The 20,200-nt window shown below is 51.5% G+C and overlaps 1 protein-coding gene across 8 annotated transcripts in view; it reads left to right on the top strand.

Moving 5' to 3' along the window:
• The window catches only part of LOC102026497 (arf-GAP with GTPase, ANK repeat and PH domain-containing protein 1), a gene marked incomplete at its 5' end in the record, with an annotated part of 356,403 nt that overhangs the window by 23,705 nt on the left and 312,498 nt on the right, over positions 1-20,200 (top strand). For 7 of the 8 annotated variants that reach the window (XM_005395320.2, XM_005395319.2, XM_013519937.1 and 4 more), the window contains 2 exon segments: positions 6,520-6,607; positions 7,305-7,316. In XM_005395320.2, coding sequence (XP_005395377.1) covers positions 6,520-6,607; positions 7,305-7,316 — 100 coding nt within the window. 8 annotated transcript variants of the gene reach the window in all.

Below are 20,200 nucleotides of genomic sequence, written 5' to 3'. Positions count from 1 at the left end.
GGTGGTGGGCTCTGACCATGGAGGGGCGGCTGGTAAGTTCTTGCTGGACAGCAGGCTGTGGTGGGCGCATTCCTGATGTGGCTCCTGCTTGCGCCTTCTGTCTCTGCTGCATTTGTTGTTTCTCCCCAGCCTCTCAGCCCTTCTTCTCACCGACCACAACTTTAATGGGTGCTTAAAGGATGGGGCAGGGTGGGGACAGGGCCCTTTAGGTTCTTAGTCTCAGACAGGAAGTACAGCAATAAAGATCCTCAGGCCTTTGAGAAGAGCATATAGGAGTTGTTGCCACAGTGCATGCTTTCAAATTTACAAAATAAAGACCAGTGTGTAGGAGGTGCGTGAGACCAGAACCTGTGTTCCCTCTCCTGTGCCCCCATGCTGTCCCTGGGTGCCGTCCTTGGAGTCTTCCCGTTTCCCGTCCTACTTTTCTGTGTAGCACCTGCCAACACATGTCTTTTCTCACTGGAGACAAAAAGTGTCCTTGTGATCAGGGATCTAGGTTTGAAGCCCAGAGTTCCCCAGGACTGACTACCAAACAGCCACGTGGTCTTTCTTCTGTGTGTTTTGTTACCACAGTCCCTGGCACATTATTAAACCATGGGAGACATTTCAGAAATACCTGTCGAATGATTGACATAAAATTGGTGATGCTATTCTCGGGAACTTTTAAAAGACAGTGGCCAGTTTCTGGTGCACCCTGTTCAGATGGCCCAAGCACCCCACGGGCTGGGGACATCGAGTTACTGACCACGGCAGTGTTTTTAAAGCACTGACTCCGCAGGCCACATTCTAATGTGCTTCTCAGGATTACCTTCTTCAGTTCTGACAGCTGCCCACGATAGAAACATCTCCTGTTGCCTCCACTTCCTGGATGAGGAAAGTGAGGCTTGGGGCATGAGGAACTGGCCCAGGGAGCTGCAGGCAGTAAGTGGTAGAGCTGGGATTTGAGGCTGGAGTCACTGCTTCTGCCCTGGCCCTGCCCAACAGGATGCCTCTATGTGTGCCCCAACTGACACAGTAGCATCAGGCCCTGTGAGGCTCTCAAGGGCTGAAATGTGCCTTTTGTGACTGACAACCTGAGTTTTAAGTTTATGTTTAGGTTAAAACAACACAGGGGACTGTGGTATTATAGACGGTTAGTCAGTTTTCCTATTACTGGACATACTGTGCTCACAATTTAAAGGGCAGAAGATTTAGGGTTTTGAGGGACTCAGTCCATGGTTAGCTGGCTCTAAGGCAGGAACATCATGGTGGATGGGTGTGGTAGAGCAGAGCGGCTTATTACTTCATGGTGGCCAAGGAACAGAGCAAGGGAACAGTTGCATGAAAACAACTGCAAGGGACCAGACCTAGACCCCAAGGCCATATCGGCATGACCCGCACCAACACACACCCCAAGGAGCCTGGGGTACCAACCTACTAGGCATTTCTTAAATTGGTTGTCTTAGTTACTTTTCCCTCGTTTCTGAGACAAAATACCCAATGCCCAGAGTTAAAGAGGGAAAGGTTTATTTAGCTCACAGTTTGTGGAGGTTTCAGTATACTTGGCTGGCTTCAAGGCAGAGTGGCACATAGCAAAGGTCAACATTTCATGGGTGGAAGATAGCAAAAGCAACGAGCAAAAAGGGAGGAGTGGCAGAGAGAAAAAGCCGCTTTCCCTCCTTTATATTATGTGCAGGCTACTCGCTCCAGGGCAGGTGTAGCATTCCACCCATAGTCCCAGCATTAGACCATGAGTCAATCAAAAATTCTGGGGCTGGGGATTTAGCTCAGCGACAAAAGCGCCTGCCTGGCAAGCGCAAGGTCGTGAGTTCGGTTCCCGGTACCGGAGAAAAACCAAAAAAAAAAAAAAAAAATTCTAGAAGCCCACCCCATGACTGCATGAGGGTTTTCGGGGTGGGGACATGTAGAAACAAACCATAACATTCTGCCCCTGGTCCCCCAAAGACTCATGCATATCCCTTTATGCAAAAGGCATTTTAGTCCATGTCTAAGAATTGCCAAAGTCCTAAAGGTTACAGCATTGGTGAAAAGTCCTAAGTCTTCTCCAAGATCTAAAGCAGGCTCTTAGCTGTGAGCCCCTATACAAATGAAAAGTTAAACACTTCCAACATTTAATGGCACAAGGTAAACATTACCATTCCAAAAGGTACAAACAGGGAGATACAAAGGAATGAGACCAAAGCAAGCCCAACATCCAGCAGGGCAGACATTAAGTCCTATAGTTACAAGTGGAACATCTGAACCAATCTGTGGCAAATTGTGAACTCGATGTGGCTGTGCTCCTGTCTCGGTTACTTTTCTCTCCTTGCTGAGACAAAATACCCAAGGCCCAAAATGAAGGAAGGAAAGGTTTATTTAGCTTACAGTTTCTGGAGGTTTCAGTCCGTACTTGGCTGGCTCCAAGGTAGAAGATAGCAAAGCAACAAGAGCAAAGGGGAGAATGGCAGCCGAACAGCAAACAGCCAGAGCAAACTGGAGGAATGGCGGCAAGCAGCTTCTTTCCCTGCCTTACTTTGTAAACAGGCTACCCCCACCTAAGGGGCGTGTAGCTCTCACATAATCTCCATGCCCTCCTCTTCCACAGGCTCAGGATGTACACAAAGTAAGCACCCTGGCTTCCTGCTGAGTCACTTAGCCAAACCTCTAGACTCCCCAAATTGACACAATGTTTCAACCATAATAGCTCCTATGGTACTTCTGATGGCTGTAGCTCCCACAGCTTCTTTCTTGGGACCGCTCTGCTCCCTTCTTGCAGCTTTCCACAGATAATCCACATTCCTGGCTTTTCCAGACTTCTGAGGTCTCCACTGCACCTTTGGCTTCTCATTCACAGCTTCACACACTGCCCTCTCATGGGCACACTGCCTGGCCTCTAGGTGTTGGCCTTCTTAACCTCAGAACTCTTGCATTCCGCATGCGCCTAAAACCAGCACCAGGTGAATTATCAAAGTCTGCTGCCAGCTGGAGCAGTAGCCAGGCTTTCTTCTCTCTTGGTTGCAGGGGTTGAGTTCCTGGATTGCTGAGCACTCTGAACCTGATTCTGAGGAACAAATTCTCTATGCTGTAATCATTCAGCACTTGGTGCGGCCACCACCCTTCTAGAACATGGTGCTCTGTGGCATTTTCCTCAAAGCAAAGTCTTTTACTTTTGCAGTTTTGAGGCTGCAAAGAGTGGAGACTTGCTGCTTCTTGTGATGTCTTCAGGCTGTCTTTTATATTCTCTGGTTCCTTCTCAGCAATTGAGATCTCTTCTGCACTACCTTTGCAGTCCACAGCTTTACTGGAGCTTCCATTCTGACCAAATTCACAGTGTTTTCAATCACCGCTGTGCTCTTTGCTCTTGATTCGCATCACAAATCTGGCTAAAAGCCCCCAAGAATAGCCACACCACCGTCTCAACATTAGACTGCTTTGAAATTCCTTCTGCCAGATTAATTTGCCCACCTCACTTAATTTTAGTCTCAGGCAAAATCTCCGGACATGAGCAAAATGCAGACAAACTTTCTGCCAAGCCATAACACACGTAGTCTGGAGTTCAGCAACTAGTGTAGTCCTTCTTCCCAGCAGAAACCTCCCGAGCCTGGTCTTTACTGGTAGGATTTCTGTCACCCTTCTGGTCTTCTGATCCCTGACCAGAGTCCCCCATACAGAACAGCCTGAGGCTTTCCAGCTCTATGCTAGGTGACATCTCCAAATCTTTCCAAATTCTTCCCACAAGTCATCGCCAAAGGCTCTTGAAACACATTGTAGGTACAGTCACAGCAAAAACCCCACTCCTCTGATACCAAATTCTGTCTTGGTTACTTTTTCTCATTGCTGAGACAAAATACCCAACTCCCCAAATTAGGTCTATTTAGCTCACAGTTTGGGGAGGTTTCAGTCCATACTTCACTGGCTCCAAGGCAGGGTGGCACATGGCAGAGGGCAACAGTCCACGGAGGTGGAAAACAGCAAAAGCAACAAAAGCAAAAAGGGAGGAGCAGCGAGAGCAAGCCTCTTTCCTTCCTTATAGTGTATTCAGGCTGCCTGCCCCAGGCGAGTGTAGCACTCACACCCATAATGCCAGCATTGGACCACAGATCAATGAAAAACTCCAGAAGCCCACACCATGACTGCATGAGGCTTTGGGAGGACATCCAGGTACAAACATCCAGGTCAACGGTGAAGTTGACATAGCAGGATTAATCATCACACAGTCTGACTGTGACCGTAGGAAGGGACCATCCTCCTGAGAGCCCACCCAAGAGATCCGTGTATTCCCTTGCCAGCCCATAGTCAAGAGCATTAGCTAGCAGAGCCCTGGCTTTCCGCTGGTCATTCCAAAGCATGTAGTTGTGTAGGGTTCATGGTCCAGGCAAGGAAGGTACACACGGTGGGGCTCGGTGTGGGCCCCAGTTCTTCCAGCGGGATCTAACTTCCTCAAGACTTGAGTTCATGGCCAGAGCTGACTCTGTGTTATGGACCAGGTACTTGTCCCTGGCTGTAGGAGCAGTCCCACCCCCTGATCACCTGGCAGGACCACCAGCGCTGCTGTGGCCTTGGGTCTCCATGGCAACATCAGGCTGCATGCCCTCCGTGGTACCTCTGCAGATCCCTTGTACGCCAGTGATGCTCAGGCCGTGAGAAGTGCCCTTTGTTCTGTCAGGCAGCCTCTGAGTTCTCACAGGGCTGCGATTGTCCGCCACTCTCAAGCAGCACCCGAGAGAGGTGGTTCCTTAAGTCAGCGCCTGAGGACCCCTGGCCCTGCTTCTTGGGCGCAGCCATGAGTGATGTAACAGCAGGCTGCCAATGGACCCTTTATGTTATCCTCTGCAGCGAATCTTTGGGATTCCATCAAGAACACAGTTCAGTGTGTGCTTTCTTTGCGCCAGTGATAGTGCCATGCGTGAGGCTTTGTGAGGTTGTGTTGTGGTCAGATCATCAGCAACCAGTTGGTTCTGGGGCCACAGATCCGTGCCAGGCAGCACCGGCTTCATGCTCCTGCCTGAGTGGAAAGTATAAACAGACCATAGCCGTCTTCCTGCAGAGGGGGCCTTGGTCAGCGATGCGTGCACTCCTGTTGTGTGTGTTTTCCCTGAGCTCCCACCTGGGAGTTGGACTGAAAGGCTCTATTTCCTTTTCAGCAAATTCATGGCTATCAGGGAAGTGCGGGAGCATAGAACACCAGGGCCTTGCTTTTCCTGCACATGGCTCGGACCATTCAGAGCCTACACGTACAATGCAGGGTCAAGGGTGACAAAGGCCTTCTGCCTGGCATGCAGCTCTGTCATCGTACAGATGCCTCAGTTCTCCCCACGAAGCCCTTTGGCCCAGACTGGATTGATTCCGCGCTCTCTGGCTGACATTCAGAGCAGCCGGGCCTCCGCTTCCCACTGAGCATTGTAGCCCAGTGAGCTTTTTTTTTTTTGGTTTTTTGGTTTTTCTCCAGTACCGGGAACCGAACTCACGACCTTGCGCTTGCGAGGCAGGCGCTTTTGCCGCTGAGCTAAATCCCCAGCCCCCCAGTGAGCTTTTCCCTCCACTCTTGTTTCCTCCCACAGTCCGCTGTTGCTTTCTACTAGTTTCAAATGCGAGTTGTGCCCATAGTGCCTGCGAGATGGCTATGCAAACCAAACACCTCCCGGCCCACAAGGGATCAGTGTTGTTCTGCTGCGGCTGAGCCAGGTCTTTGTCCATCAGCCCACGAAAGAGTGGGGCATCCTGCTCGGCCCAGAGAGTGCAGGCTGAACAGTGCTTGACTTGGAGCGTTTTCTTCCTCAGGGCAGAGAGACTAATCTTAATTAAAAATTTAATTCTGTGCCATATTGTTTTGGATTTTCTCAGCATGAAGCTGACAAACAGCGCTGGCCCTTGAGTGGAAGCATAGTTATTAGGTAAATATTCTCAAGTTATGGAAGCCGCAGGTAAAATGACATAACTCGCACCCGGAGGAGAAGCGGCTTTCCGTAGGTCAGTCCTCGTAGTCTGGCTTTGCGTCTGCCTCTTCGCCTGGAGACTCGAGCTCTACTCATTCGTTCACTTATTCCTTCCCTCGGCCTGTGCCAGGGGAGTCTCCTCAGGCTGCGTGCTGTGCTGGGGTGGAGAGCAAGATGAATGGGACAGAGCCCTGGAGCATACGGAGTTTTCAGTGTTGGAGGGAGGAGACCCATAGTCCATCATCCCAATGCAGCCTTAGGAGCAGGCAGCCAGCGGAGTATGGAGGGGTTGCCGGTTGTGCCTGTGGCATTGGGCAGGTGTTCTAGTCTGCATGGCCTGCTGTAACAGGGGACCACAAACTGGGTGGCTCGTGAACAAGGCTTTTTCCACACGACTCTGGAGGCTGATGAGCAGCTAGTTGACAGTAGAGTGCTGGATTCCTTCTTACTCCACAGGATTTAACGAGCTCATTGTTGGCCATGCAGCGAACATTTGGTTATGATTTGGTTTGGGGTTACCCCATGTTTTCGCCACTCTCTGTGTGCAGAATGCCGAACAGAGCGACTTAACGACCCTTAATGTTTGTCCATTTCTTTGCTGCAGGGAATTGTGGGTAATTTGGCCAGTGGCAAGTCCGCCCTGGTGCATCGGTACCTGACGGGCACCTACGTCCAGGAGGAGTCTCCGGAAGGTATGCTGCATGGCAGGTAGTGAGTTGCATATCAGGAGAGTTTAGGCTTCTAAATTTTTCATTAGCATATTCTAAATCTTTGCTTTGAGGTATCATTTGCCAAGAAAGTAATGAAACATACCAAGCAGTAAAAATCTCTTAAGTGTATTGTGGTTCTGTAAGAATTTTAATAAACCGATTGTATTCGCCCTGGCATTTGGAACAAGAGAGTGGAACCATGAAGTGCTGTTAAATTTATTTCCTGTCTGACGGTTCTGTCCTTTCTAATGTTAGTCCACTGTTATTCCTAAATATTGGTTGGACATTTCCCTGATTGGATATTGAGTTTATACGCAATGTTGCTTAGCCGTAGATAGCAGCTTTCCTAGATGATAATTCCAGATTATCACCACCATATGTTTGAGTATGTTTCCCTTTTATATTGTATTATGAACATTTAATAATCATTTTGCATGTGAGTTAGGTATTTCTTTTGCCATTAGACATTTGCTTCTTCCGTTAACATGTCCATGTTTTATTTTTTGCTTTAAATATAATTATAATAACGGTAGGAAGCCATGTAGATCCTTAGTCAAGGTGTAATTCACAGGCAGTTTTCTAAATTATATTTTCTCTCCATATAACCTTTTCAATCCAACTCTGAGACACTGAATTTCTGGTTCCTTCTTTTTCTTACTGGCTGTTCCATTCTTTGCAGATATGGATGCAGGTAACTATACATTTTCTTCATGGCAGCGCTTGTCTTGTTTTGGAGAGAGAGGAGAGACACAATTCTGTACTGTAGCCTTCCCCTCCCTTCCTGTTCTGTGTCTCATCCTATTTTGTTTCATTTTCTCCTTTTTTTTAAGTTCACCATTCCACCCTGTTCGTCCCTTAGATGTCTTTTGAGCAGTAGTTGTAAGTAGCTTCATGTGTCCCCGTAACATGTGCTAGTACTTAACTCTTGTCCTGGCTACTGTGGATTCATTCAGAGAGAAGAGAGTTCTGAGGGGCTCTGCCCAGGACCCTGCACCATGCAGCGGCGTTTTACTGTCACATGCTGCGCACCTCGCGGCAGTCGCATCAGGGAAAGGCCCGCTTTTTAAGTTCTCCCCATGGAAGATGGCGTAGGAAGGCAAGAGAATCAAAACAGAGGCTTGTGGGCGGGGGCGCGAGGGGCAAGCTAGGCTGACCGCGAGAGAAGCAGGTGCTCAGGTCGCGCAGGGTGTGGAGAGGTGAGAAGGAGCATTTCCCCATGCTCCTTCCCGCCCTTTCCGGGACCTGTCTCTGGGCTGGGCACGTGTGTTTCTTTATTTGTTCCTTGGTGTCTGAGTGTGAGTGGTGGCCACCCGACTTGATTATACCTGGACAGTCTCGTCCAGCTGTTGTCTGGGGTTGTCACGTACTTCCTGGGGCTTACAGTCTTGGGGAGACTGAGGATCTGCTGCTGAACCAGCCATGTGGGAAACGTACGCCTTTTCCAAGGAAATGTGCCTTCAGTGCCCCTCAGGCTCTCCGGCTTTCGGTCTGGGGTGGCCGGAAGTCCTGGGTGTGACCCTGCATTTGTTGCTGTCCCCCAGGCCTCAGAGGTCGGGTGGGAATCCTGCTGGTGGAAGAGCCAGGAGCACAGCTTACTCAGCAGGGCTGTGTTGCTTTTAGCCACTCTTGGGGCTTCTGCTCTTTCGCTTTGGAGGTTCTGTTCGTCCCATCGTGTTTCTATCAAACTGAGATTTCTCTGCACCGCATAAAGGGCCCTTGTATTTGTTTAACAAGGAGCCATTGATCTTGAGTATTTACACAACAGTGAAAACTATACCCAGTGGGGTGACCTAACTGTGGTCACTTCAAGTGACACTTTTCACTAAACTGGAATTTCAAAGGGTCACACATGGTTTTACAGAGTCCTTTTCTTCGTCTTTAGGCTGGGGTGTCATGCTGTCCAGCAGCCCTGGAGGCGGTCTCTGGGATACGGGAAGGGATTGTCTGGGTTTTCGCCTTACACCTTTGGGCTCACCCGGCCATCTGCCCTCTTGCCTCTTGACTCCAATCAAGAGGGAAGTTAGACCAGCACCATGCCCAAGGGATGTGTCAAGGTCTCATGGGTACCCCACAAGCCTGAAACCCCTCAGCCCTCTGAACACGTATTTTCTTGTAGCTGCCACCTGTTCTGCCTGGATCTAGGCAGGCAGCAACTGTCTTTGCTGCTCTTCCTGACAGCAGTGACTTTCCGAACCTTTCTGTACGTGTGACTTTGAGTCCTGTCCCAGGGCAGAGGGAGCTGGAGCTGGCTGGGAAGGGAATGAATGAGAAGAGCTGTGATTCCCGTGTACGTTCCTTGCAATCCTGAAATCTCTGTCTGGTCAGGGAGCCGGCGCTGCTGGGAAGGGCGTCCAGTTCTTGTCCCACGAGTTAACGTAACATGTTGCCTGTGCTTGCCTAAACTGAGGTGGTTTATGTTCCGAAGTTGAGATGTGAGTTACAATGCTGTCACCCAGATGTGCAGTCTTGGGTGACATGAGACACGTCTGGTGGTAGTCGAAGCTGATGATAGCTGACTGGGGGCCTGACCAGTGTCTGGTTTGGGCACTGGCATTTGAATGAGCTGTCTGACTCTTCTGTTTCTTGGTATTACTTCTGATTTGCCCTCTTTGTTAGACTGTTTTCAACTACTATAGCAAAATACCTGAGTGTGGAGACTTTACAAAGAAAGGAGGCTTACTTTTTCAGCTCACACAGTTTTATTTTTTTTTTTTTTCTGTTTTGTTTTGTTTTTTTGGTCTTTTTGAGACAGGGTTTCACTATGCAGTTCATTCAGGCTGGCCTTGAACTCACTGTAGCCCAGAGGCTGGTCTCAAACTCACAGCAATCCTCCTGCCTCAGCCTCCCGAGTACTGGGATTACAGGCATGTACCAGCACGCCCGGCTGTAAGCTCCCAGTTTTATGGCTAAAAGTTCAAGGTCAGGTGGCCCCATTTGTTTGGTCCCTGGTGTCGGCCTCCTGTTGAATGCCACCAAGGCAGGAACACAAGAGAGGGCTTGCGTGCTAAGAAGCCTGAAAGCAGGGAGGGGACTGTCCTGTTCTTTTGTAGCACCCTCAAGAGACCTAACTAGGGTGCCAGGAGGATGACACTAGTTCCTTCCGAGGGCGGTGCTGCCGTTGCCTCATCACTTGCAGCAAGCCCCATCCAGTGAAGATTTCCCCACTTCCAAAGGCTGCTACCCTGGGGAGCAAGCTTCCCATACCTGATCCTCAGACACCTCCACCCCGCAGCGTCCCCCTTGCTCTTGTGCCTGCTGCTTTACATGAAAGGTGTTCTGCTGTTGGCGAGGCTGCGCGACGTGCCTGTCCCAGCGGCGCCTGTTGGATGCTCCCTGCTCACCCTCTTGTCTGTACACAGTCCTCCGATGTAATTAATGGGTAACTGTCCTTTGTCCCGATTCCAGCCCCACCTGGGATATTTAGATTGCTGGGGCAGGGTGGAGGAAGAGTCAGCTCTTGGTAGAAACGTCTGTGTGCAGAGCCCACCGGGGGTGCTGATGTCCTTTCATCAGCTTCATCTTAGCCCGCTCCCTGCAGGGGACGTAGTTGTCTTTGCGCTGCGTGGTCACTTTCCCTGGACATTTTCTTCTTGCAGGGAAGAGAGCTGATTCATAAGACTGTGGTAATTTTAACGACGCAGTTCAAAAGGGGATGGCTTCAAATATTATGTTGAATATCATTTATAATTAGTTACTTAGTGCAAAAGTGGGTATCTCAGTAGGGAGTGTGTGATTCCGTGAAAGTAGGTCAGAGAGTACAGATCTGTACAGGCAGCTACCCATTGTGTGTGTGTGTGTGTGTGTGTGTGTTTGCACACGTGTAATGTATGGTTGTGTCTCAGTCCTAGAGCCACTGGGCTACCCCAGACTGATGATTTAAAACAGTTTATTCTCTCGCAGTTCTAGAGGCCAGAAATCCAAAATCAAGCTGTTAACTGGAACAGTTGCTTTTGGCGGTTCAGGGAGAATCTGGTCCTGGCCCTCCTAGCATCTGGTGGCCCCTGCCATCCTTGGTGTCCTTGGATTATAAACTCGGCACCCCAGCCCTGCCTTGGGCCGCACACCATTCATTACAGCTCACCTTGTGCCTGTGTGACCTTTCAACCAGCTCCAGCTTCGAAGAGCCTGTTTTGAAGCAAGGTCACATCGCAGGCACCAGGGCTGAGGATCTGAGTGCACCTGGGGCTCCAGTTCCCCCTAAGGCACTGCGCGTGTCTCTTGAGCCGGGTTGCATGTGTAAACAGGAGTCTGCTCAGAACTGTCTCGGCCGGCCCTGTCCCTGCCAGCCGTCACACTGTCCCTGGCTGTGGGTTTGCCAGCGCTGCTGGCTGCGGAACCTCACAAGAATGACACAGCCTGCGCGTGACCTTCACACCTCCGTGGGAAATTTCACAGCCGCCATTCACATCCCAGAAAGAGAACTGGGTGAAAATCGTGCTGTTGCCGTGAGGGCCCTATTATTAGCTGCTAATTAGGATAGTGAGTGATGCCCTGGCCGAGTTATTCCGGTTTCTTCACCGTGTATGATGGGTTTAGTATTCAGTGGGCACCTAGCCTTCCTTGGCAGCCCCACGTGGCACCTGTTGGTGTTTAACTCTTCTCTCAAAGAGAAAGTAAAAAGTAAGAGACACAGCTTGTGCAGTATCATGTGGGAGCGCCCTGAGATACTTGGCTCCTTGCGAGCGGGGCCATGACGGTCCCCAGAGGCTGTGAAGCCGTCTTCCCTGGGACATCTCTAGGCCACTTGGTCCCTTGCCCTGTGGGGCATGCGCTATTACGGTGTAAAGCTAGATGTTTCCCCCAAGCCTCATGCGCTCACATTCAGGCCCTTTGGAGGGGGTGGGTTGTACATCGTGGGTTATCCACTGTGAGTTCATAGCTAAATGCGATGTTGGGAGGTGGAGCCAGGTTGAAGGAGGCAGTCACTGGGGGTGTGGCCTGGGAGGCCCCTCCCTTGGTTCTCTGCCTCCTGCCCTCCGTGCCACGAGCTGCCATGCTGTCCTGCCTCAGAGCCAGCCAGCCCCAGACCAAACGTGAGCCAGAACAAGCCCCTCTGCCTTTACCACATTCCCGCTGGCTTGAGCCACCAGTGGCACACACGACTGTCCCCCAGGAGCTTATCCCACCCCATGGGACTGCCCCATGCCGCCGATGGGACAATCGTGCATGGACCACGTGTGGCTTGGAGCTGCCCGGCAGTGAGACATGCGCGTGACGGCCCCGTCAGGAAAGTGTTAATTTGCAGGTGTTGGGTATTGTGTCGCAATGGTCAGAAAAGTGACCGAGACCTGGGCCTCTGCTTGGCCCTCCTGAGCGTTGTTGATCGAATCTTTAGTTTGTTATTGGCTCTTAACCAGCTGTGAGATATTTGGGCAGGAAACTGCAAAGCCTTGGCCGTGCTGAATCTGTCCAGGCCGATGGCCAGCGGGTGCCTGGCCAGGAGCCTGGTGCTGGGGACGTGCCCTGGGAAGTCCGCACTGGCCTTCCGCCTCTCCAGTGGCTGATGCTCCAGCCCTGTCTCCGTCTTGTCCCTGTCTTCCATGCATGTGCAGCAGCAGCCTGGTGCTCTTTATTCCCCTGGTTTTCCTTCCCAGAGTGGAAAACAGTGACTGATCACTAGAAGCCTGGCCCTGTGCCGTTTGTTTTACCCACAGTACAGAGGAAGAGATGTGGAAAAATACAGGCAAAAATCAGCAGTGGATCTTCCACCGGGGAGCTTGCCAGAGGGGCTGTGGGGCAGGGCAGTGTGCTTTTCCCGAGGAGAGTCTGAAACCGATGAGGGAGAATGAAGAAGCTTGGGTGTTCTGCCAGGAAGGACAAGTGAGGAGCAAGTTAGGTGCTCAGAGGAGTTAGAACTGCTAGGTGCGGAGGGGGGTAGTGCCGTCGTTTTGTGTCACTGGGGGTTGCGCCAGGACTCCCTCGGGTCCCGCGGTCTGCAGATGCTCCTGCCTCTGTGAAGTACGTGGCGTTCGCACCTGACTTGCAGGCATCCTCCAGTGCATTCCCTCGTTCCTGGAAGACTTAGGATGCCTCGGACCATGTAAGTGCTGTGCGAATATTCACTGCGCCATATTGTTTAGGGAAGAGTGACCAGGAAAAAGCCCGGACACATGCAGTGCAGATGCAGGAACAGCTTTGATCCTCGGTGATTGGGTCTGCGGACGTAGAGAAGACTGTGAAGAAACACGTGAGGTGATCCCCTAGGCAGTTCGGATAACTCAAGGGAGGAGAGGACATTTTTCGAGCATAAATCATAGAAATTCTAAAATGTCCTTCGTTTTGTGCCTTGCGAGCCAGAAAGTATTCCAGATGAACCTCGTGGCTGACACCTCTCCAAGAGCAGCGGTTTATTTGGTTGAGTCGTCTGCGGAGAGTTCGATGAGGACTTGGCAGTTGGATGGGGAGGAACACACCGCTCCTCACCCCGAGGGAGACCTGGCACGTGTGGGGTGCGGCGTGGTGATCGTGAGCTGTAACGTGCGGGGAGCTGACTGGTTCCAGGAATCCGATGGCCACTGACAAGAGGGATGCCCAGCGGTGGTACCCAGTGACCTGGAGCTGGAGGGCCACCTTCCCACACTGCCACCAAGGTCCTGCCTGCACCCACCAGGGTCCCCCAGATGGCAGCCCTGCTTGCCAGCAGCTGGGCGCCCAGCCAGCCGGGAGCCTTGTGACGTCGGGCCGGTCACCGGCCTACTGCCTCTCACCGCACAGATTCGGTGGTGTGTGTGAGGCTGGTGCTAGCCAGGTCATCAGCCCCAGCTTTAGAGAAGCGCTGCAGCCCTTCGCTGCCGAGGAGGAAGGAGTGTCCTCCTCCCAGAGCAGGTTTGTCACCTGTGGTGCCCCCAAGCGTCCCTGCTTCTGGTCTTGCTCAGTCCTCTGCCTCCCCTGCTGTTCTCAAGGTGTGACCTCTGCGCTGGTCCTCGCCTCCGAGCACACTCCAGAGGTCAGGTGCTGGGTCTGTAGGGGTGGAAAAGTCCATCGTGTGAGGCCGTCGTGTGTCCACGAGTGTCCCAGCTGCCCGGTGGGAAGCTCCGGGGTTCTGGGACTCACCGTGTGGAACCTACAGCACGGAATAGGCTGTGGAGCGGCTGACGCTGTGGCCCCCCATGCAGCGTTGGGGAAGGGTCTCCAGGTGGGAAAGACGCTGGCTGCAGGGCTGGCAGGTCCCGCGGTGGCAGGCAGCATCTCTGTTGCCTCCTTCCCGGCATAGGAGAGCTTATACTGCTCCCTGCACGCAGTGGGACCCTTGGGTTCGCACTGTGGTTTTGGTTTACGCTGCATTTTACGCAGCTGCTGACGACATATGCTGCAGGCCGAGCATTCTGGTGGTCACTTGATTCTCGTGAGGACCTGCGGGCCACTGCCCCAAATGTCAGTCTTGCCATCTCCCCACCTCAGGACCGGGCCAGGATTGCTCCCAGCAGATGTGTCCCGCGCTCCCAGAAGCACATGAGCTCAGTATTTTGTTAATGAATGTTTACTTAGTCTCTTAGAAACAGACCATGAGGTAAACACCCAGCCTGATTTTTCTGAGGCTCTGAAGTACATTTAAGCTGTCAGCTCTGGAAACCGTTTCCAAATCCAGTAAAGTTTTGAAAAACTTTTGTGAGCTACCAATGCTCCACAGATGTTAGGGCTTATTCCTAAAATTGTTCTTGCGTCCTGTTTAATAATGTTCCAGCTGGGGAGTGGGTGGGTCTGTACAACACTAATAACATGTGAGTTGTTTTGAAAGCTAGCCATTTAAATTTTTCGACATGAATTTTACCATGTTAACTTGAAACCAAGTGATTGTAAACGCATGATAACTTTTTAATGAGGATTATGTGTAATCCTGAGGATTATGAGCTTGCTGGTAGGTCGATCTAACAGATACGGCAGAAGTCAGTTCAGCCATCTCTGCAGCGACTCTGGCTCCTAACCCAATCCCTAGCCTGGAAATGTCACTAACCTTTGTCACTGTATTCAGCTAAGCAGCAGGTCATGCCTGACTCCCGCCAATGGCTCAGGAGCCGCTTGAGGACCAGGTCATCTCGTCTTAAAATAGGTGAAGGAGAATCAAGTTACTTCATTCTGAACAAGAAACAAAGGCTGTGAAAGCAGAATGAAGAGCTGGTCATGTTTTTGGCGTTGACAGCCTGGCAGGACAAAATGTGTTTTTCACTTGGTCATTTGGAACTCAGAACACATTGTCCCATGTTTTCATTATTAATTCAACAAGTAATCAGGGCTCACTGCAAGCCGGGCCCTGGGCACGGGGCCTGCCGTTGTTGTGTACATCCGAAGGAGAAGTTTCTCCCTAAATAACGGTAATGCGAGGCAGTGCGCCCACCTGGCCGGGTGAGAGTCTGGGCTCTCCAGCAAGGGCGGGCCTGCTGGGGTCTGCCGGGCAAAGTCTGGATCCCGTGGTGGCCACAGTGCCCTTTTATGCCACTCTACCCCCAGCCAAGAAACAGCACAGAGCTCCCTGTCAGCACAGCTGTTGGTCTCCAGCCAACCTCATAGCATCAGAAGCCTGCCACAGGAAGAAGGAGACTCAGTCTACAGTTTCACAACTGCGGTCACAAGTATTACTTCCGATTGCTCTGAAACCTCGCTCCCAGTTCTTGCCTGTGTCGGGCATGCTGCTCAGCCGTGCCCCGTGCTTGCTGTCGGGCACTTCACCATGTGATCCTTGCTGCTCACATCTGATAAAGAAAAGGTGAATATTTCTCTCAGCAGTTCTCAGCGGAGGGCTTTGACCTCATTCGCATCGCATGCTTGTGTGTGGACCAGTCAAGATTGTCAGGGTCAGATGAAGGTGTTCTGATAGGCTGCTCTCTTAGGAAGGAGCGATGAGGTTAGCCTCCTTGAATTGTTGGCTTGGGTAGGAGGAGTATCAGAAAAGGGATGGAGAGAAGGTGAATGCCAGGAAGGGGCTGCAGAGAGGTCAGAATCTGTGTCCGCAGTGTGAGAAGTTTCCCTCGGTGTCCGGTGCCCTTTGAACTCGCCTCAAAGCCACCTTTGGAAGTATCTGTGTGACCTTTCCAGTCCCACGTAGGCTCTTCCCTCTGACTTTTCAGGCAGTGTTTTCCTTCTTGGTCCAGGAGAGCAGTGCCCTCGGACTGTTACTCATTGTTTGGGTCTTGAGGTGTCAGTTTGTGAAGCCGTTGCTCTGTACCCCGCCTATTGTCTTCAGTGACCCCCACGTGCAGCAGGAGCGAGCTCTTGTGCAGAGAGCACCCGTGTTCAGTGGGATGTGCCCGCACTCGTGCCTGGGTTAGGGCCTCCGGCTCTGGGCTAAGGGGTTGTTCGTGAAAAGGACGATGACCTGGACTGAGGCGGCCTCGGGGCAAGGAGAGGAGTAAAGGAGGGTGTGTGTCCAGTGGAGAGAGGTGGGGGGCGCTTCCTACGATGCCCAGCTGGACATAGGGCTGGGAGATTCACCTTTCAGAGGAGGAGGGTAGGTGTTCACTTAATGTAGACAGTCAGGCCTACACAGTGGGGTGAGAGCCCGGTGCCACTTCTGATTTTGCTCATGGAAAACTCGGGGGGCCCGGACACAGAGGCAGGGGAACTAGAAGTGGAAACGTAGCTGCCAGAGCACATGAAGTCTGGGGCCTGTGCAGTGACAGGAGGAGAACCTGCGATGTGGCCGAGTGCCCAGGCTCGCTGTCCTCACAGGTTCCTGCCGAGCTGGGTGCCGCAGGCCTCGGCCGAGGTGTGGTGGGGTGCCAGCCGCAGAGCTGAGAAGGACCCGGCCTGTCCTGGGTAGGAGTGTGTGAATACGCACACCTGTGTGCATTCGAGCATTGATGTCTTGGTGCGGATTAAGCCTCACACAGCTGCTAGTGATCTCCAGGAGGTGCCAGTTCCAGAAGGCCCACGTGGACCACCCCAGTTAATTCACCTGTGACTGACCCAGACCTGAAATGGAAACCAGATGCAACTCAAGGTGTTGTCCTCTCCGCCTGTGGGGTCCCCCGGGATGTGCCCTGCCAGGGGCGCTTCCGAGGCAGGTCCGCGGTTCCGGAAGACTCCGGTGCCCTGTGCCGAGGCTGACCCCTGCCGTGCGCTGGAGGATGGCGCACCGGCATGTGGCCAGCGGTTGCCTTTCAGAGCCCCTTGTCTCACTGTTTTGTTTCGTTCAATGAAAAGCTAACAACACCTCAAAGAGGAAAGGCAAGCTTTTTGGGTACCAAGTAAGTGGCCAGCTTCGCTGAGAGGACAGCTTGTGTGGGAATGAGGAGGGAGCGTGGTGGCAGAAAGCAGCCCAGACCAGGTCTTCACTGCTGGCAGCAGGAGCAAGGCAGCTTGGGCTGCGTGGTGAAGGGGATCGGGGCCTGGACAGGAATGGCGGCGGCGTGAGGAGCTCACGGCTGAGGCTTGGGGAGCAGCATCCTCCGCACGTGGACCAGGCCGGCTCACGTGCCAGTTGTCAATGCAGGCGAGGGTGGAGAAGGAGAAGCCGTGCGGGGAGAGGGATTATGCAGGCAGGAAGCCAGCCGCAGGGCTCCTCGGGGTCATTAGCCAGTACAAGTGCCGGCTTTGGAGAGGGGCTTCCGGGCACAAGCAGGATCTGCAGACCGCCCTGAGTTTTGGAATAGACTTGGATGATGGTAGGGATGGGCTGGACTCTTGTGCCCCATCTGGAGCGCTGGCGGCCTCTGGGCTGGAGGTGAGCTAGCCCAGGGTCTGTCTCACTGCATGCACCCCACCCCTTGGGCAGGGGTCTTGAGACTTTGCCAGTGTGTCAGCGTCAGTGGCAGATGACGCTTGTTCTGGGGCGTTCCGGGTACAGGAAGGTCCTGGAGGGATCCCTGGGCCTGGCAGGGTTGGGCTGAACCAGGAGCTGGGAGGTCTTGGGCCCATGACAGTGTGGCCGGGGTGTCCCATCTCTGCCAGCCCTGGGAGGGAGACTGCACGGGTCTTGAGTGCCGGGCCTCTCGGGGGTTCAGGGACCCGTGTTGTTCAGTCGTCGTGCTGTCACTGTGGGGTTGCAGCACGAGTGCCTGAAGCTTTGTAGGATGGAAAAATCGTGTGGGCCTTCTTGCTGTCTTCGCGCCATCTAATAACAAGCCCCCTTTTAAGTTTCTTGAAACAAGCATTGTATTACATTCAGAGAATTACGTGTGAACAAGTGACTTGTGAGCCAACCCCTACTCGTTCCCCACAGAGTTTCTGTAACGCAGTCTGTTTTTTAATACAAATTTCTTTTCTTCAGGAAAGCACTAGTTAGAACGTGTATTATGGGGCTGGGAATTTAGCTCAGCGGCAAAAGCGCCTGCCTGGCAAGCGCAAGGTCATGAGTTCGGTTCCCGGTACCAGAGAAAAACCAAAAACCAAAAAAAAAAAAAAAAAAAAAAGAACGTGTATTATAAGCGGCTAAGGGCCCATTTGCCCATATATTGGAGCTGGATAAGTGCTTAAAATAAATGTGCAAAATACTAAAAATAAAACAAGCAAATAACCTTCGGTACATTTGTCCCCAGAGAGCCAAATGTACATGAGTAAATACATTTGGGTCACCACTCAGGCTATTTCAGAGACAGCCGTCAATGTGTGGTATTCACGCACGCCAAGGCGGTGGACCGAGAGGCTTTCCTTCCATGGTTTCCTTGTTCGCAAGCTCGGCTTTATGGGCAGAGACCCATCATTCGGGTCGGCTGCAGACCAGCAGACCAGCCCCTCTGCCCGTGGCCCTTGAGGTGTGGGGACACCAGCTGAGCTGCCGCCCTCCCCACCTGCCTGGTTCCTGGTCCCCAGTGATCGTTCGCAGTCTTCCCATGGCTTTTGACAGCAAGCTGTACCAGGCAGGGTCCCTGCCCGGGTCACTCTGCCTCCAGGACCTCCACTGCCTGGCACAGTGAGGGCTTGAGAGGTACTGGTGAAGATGGCCAGGCAACCAAGATTTTATTAACCAGTGCAGGGTGGAGGCAAGGAGAGAAGCCAGTCGCAGCACCCTCACTGTACAGTAGGAGACAGCGAGCCATGTGGGAATACTCTTGCCAAATTCTATTATGAACCACATTGAGCAGATTATCCGTTGGTTATGTGACTGTGTACCTGGAAGCTGTGGGCGGAGGCTGGGAACGTGCGCTACACCTGGATGAATGCTGTACCAGACTCTTACTACAGATTTCTTCAGAACCTTCGCCCTGGAGCCATCTTGAGAAGCACTTGTCTGGGACTCACTGGTTTCCTGAGCTTTGACTAGAAGGAAGAGAAGAAGCATCCCGGGTGTTCCAGAAAGCACGGAATGATGACATCCTGGGGAAAGGTCTGGGGTCACGGCAGGGATCCGAGGCAAAAGGGCACCTTTCATTATCCGCAAGGCCGCAGTCCTTCTTCCTCGTTGCGTTTGTGTTTGGACAGCTGTCCTCTGGTATGTGGTGTTTGTTGTTGTTTTGACACTACATTTTATTTTTAAACATTTTCATCGGTACATTTTGGATATACATAATGATCACAGTCATCATTTGTGTGCGACGTATCTTGCCGCTTTTTTCCCTTCCCCGCCCTTCCCTTCAACTCTCCTTCCCTTCCTTATTTGCAAAAGCATTGTCCCCGCTTTTTCCTTTTGTTCCCTCGTTCTTGTCCCGTCTTCCTTTCCCCCTTCCCCTCTCCCGCTTCCTTGTCCCCCTTTTCATTTGAACATTTTCTTCAGATTTCCCAGTGTCTCTTGTACATTTCGGTCCTTATTTACACTTTCAGTTCCTCACTCTAGTGAAGTATTTAAACGTGTGTCTGATTTATTTCACTTAAGAGTGTGGTCTCAAGGCACATCCATTTAGCTAGAGATGACTCAAGCTTATCCTTCTTTATGGCAAAATAGTACTCCATTTTATTAAAAAAAATCTTCTTCATCCATTTATCAGTTGATGGGCATTTGGGCTGTTTTCAAGATTTCACTATTACAAACCATGCCACTGTAAACATGGGTGTGATCTGTCACTGTGGCATGATGCTTTTGATTCTTTTGGGAAGATACCAAGAAGAGGAATAGCTGGGTCCAGTGGAACCTATAGTTTTTGTTCCTTGAATCTCCACGCTGATTTCCCAGTGGTTGCACCAGTCTACACTCCCACCAACAGTGGAGTAAGGGTTCTTTTTCCCCTGCAGCCCTGCCAGCATTTGTTACTGGTAGATTTCTTTATAATAGCCATTCGTTGTGGAGTGAGATGGAATCTCAGCATTGTTTTAATTTGCATCTCTCAAATGACTGGTGATGCTAAACATTTTTTTCATATATTTATCTGCCATTTCTCATTCTTCATCCGAGAAGTGTGTATTCATTGCAGATGCCCGTTTTTGGATTGGGTCTTTAACTCTGAGGTGTATGATTGTTTTGAGTTCTTTATATGTTGCAGATTAGTCCTTTGTCTGAGGAACAGCTGACAAAATTTTTTCCCTACACTGTGGATTGTTTTCTCTTTTGGTGGTTTCTTTTGCTGTGCAAAAGCTTTTCAATAAGATGAGGTTCCAATTGTTGATTCCTTGTAATATTTCCTGTACAATTGGGGTCTTGTCCATCATCTTTGCCTACACCAATGTCTTTTAGAGTTCTACCTATTGGATCTTCCAGAAGATTTA

This window comes from Chinchilla lanigera, unplaced genomic scaffold (assembly GCF_000276665.1).
Source record: "Chinchilla lanigera isolate Chin_1 unplaced genomic scaffold, ChiLan1.0 scaffold00052, whole genome shotgun sequence".
Classification (NCBI taxonomy): Eukaryota; Metazoa; Chordata; class Mammalia; order Rodentia; family Chinchillidae; genus Chinchilla; species Chinchilla lanigera.
Note: the sequence above shows the minus strand (reverse complement) of the source record. Positions and strands in the feature narration are given on the sequence as shown.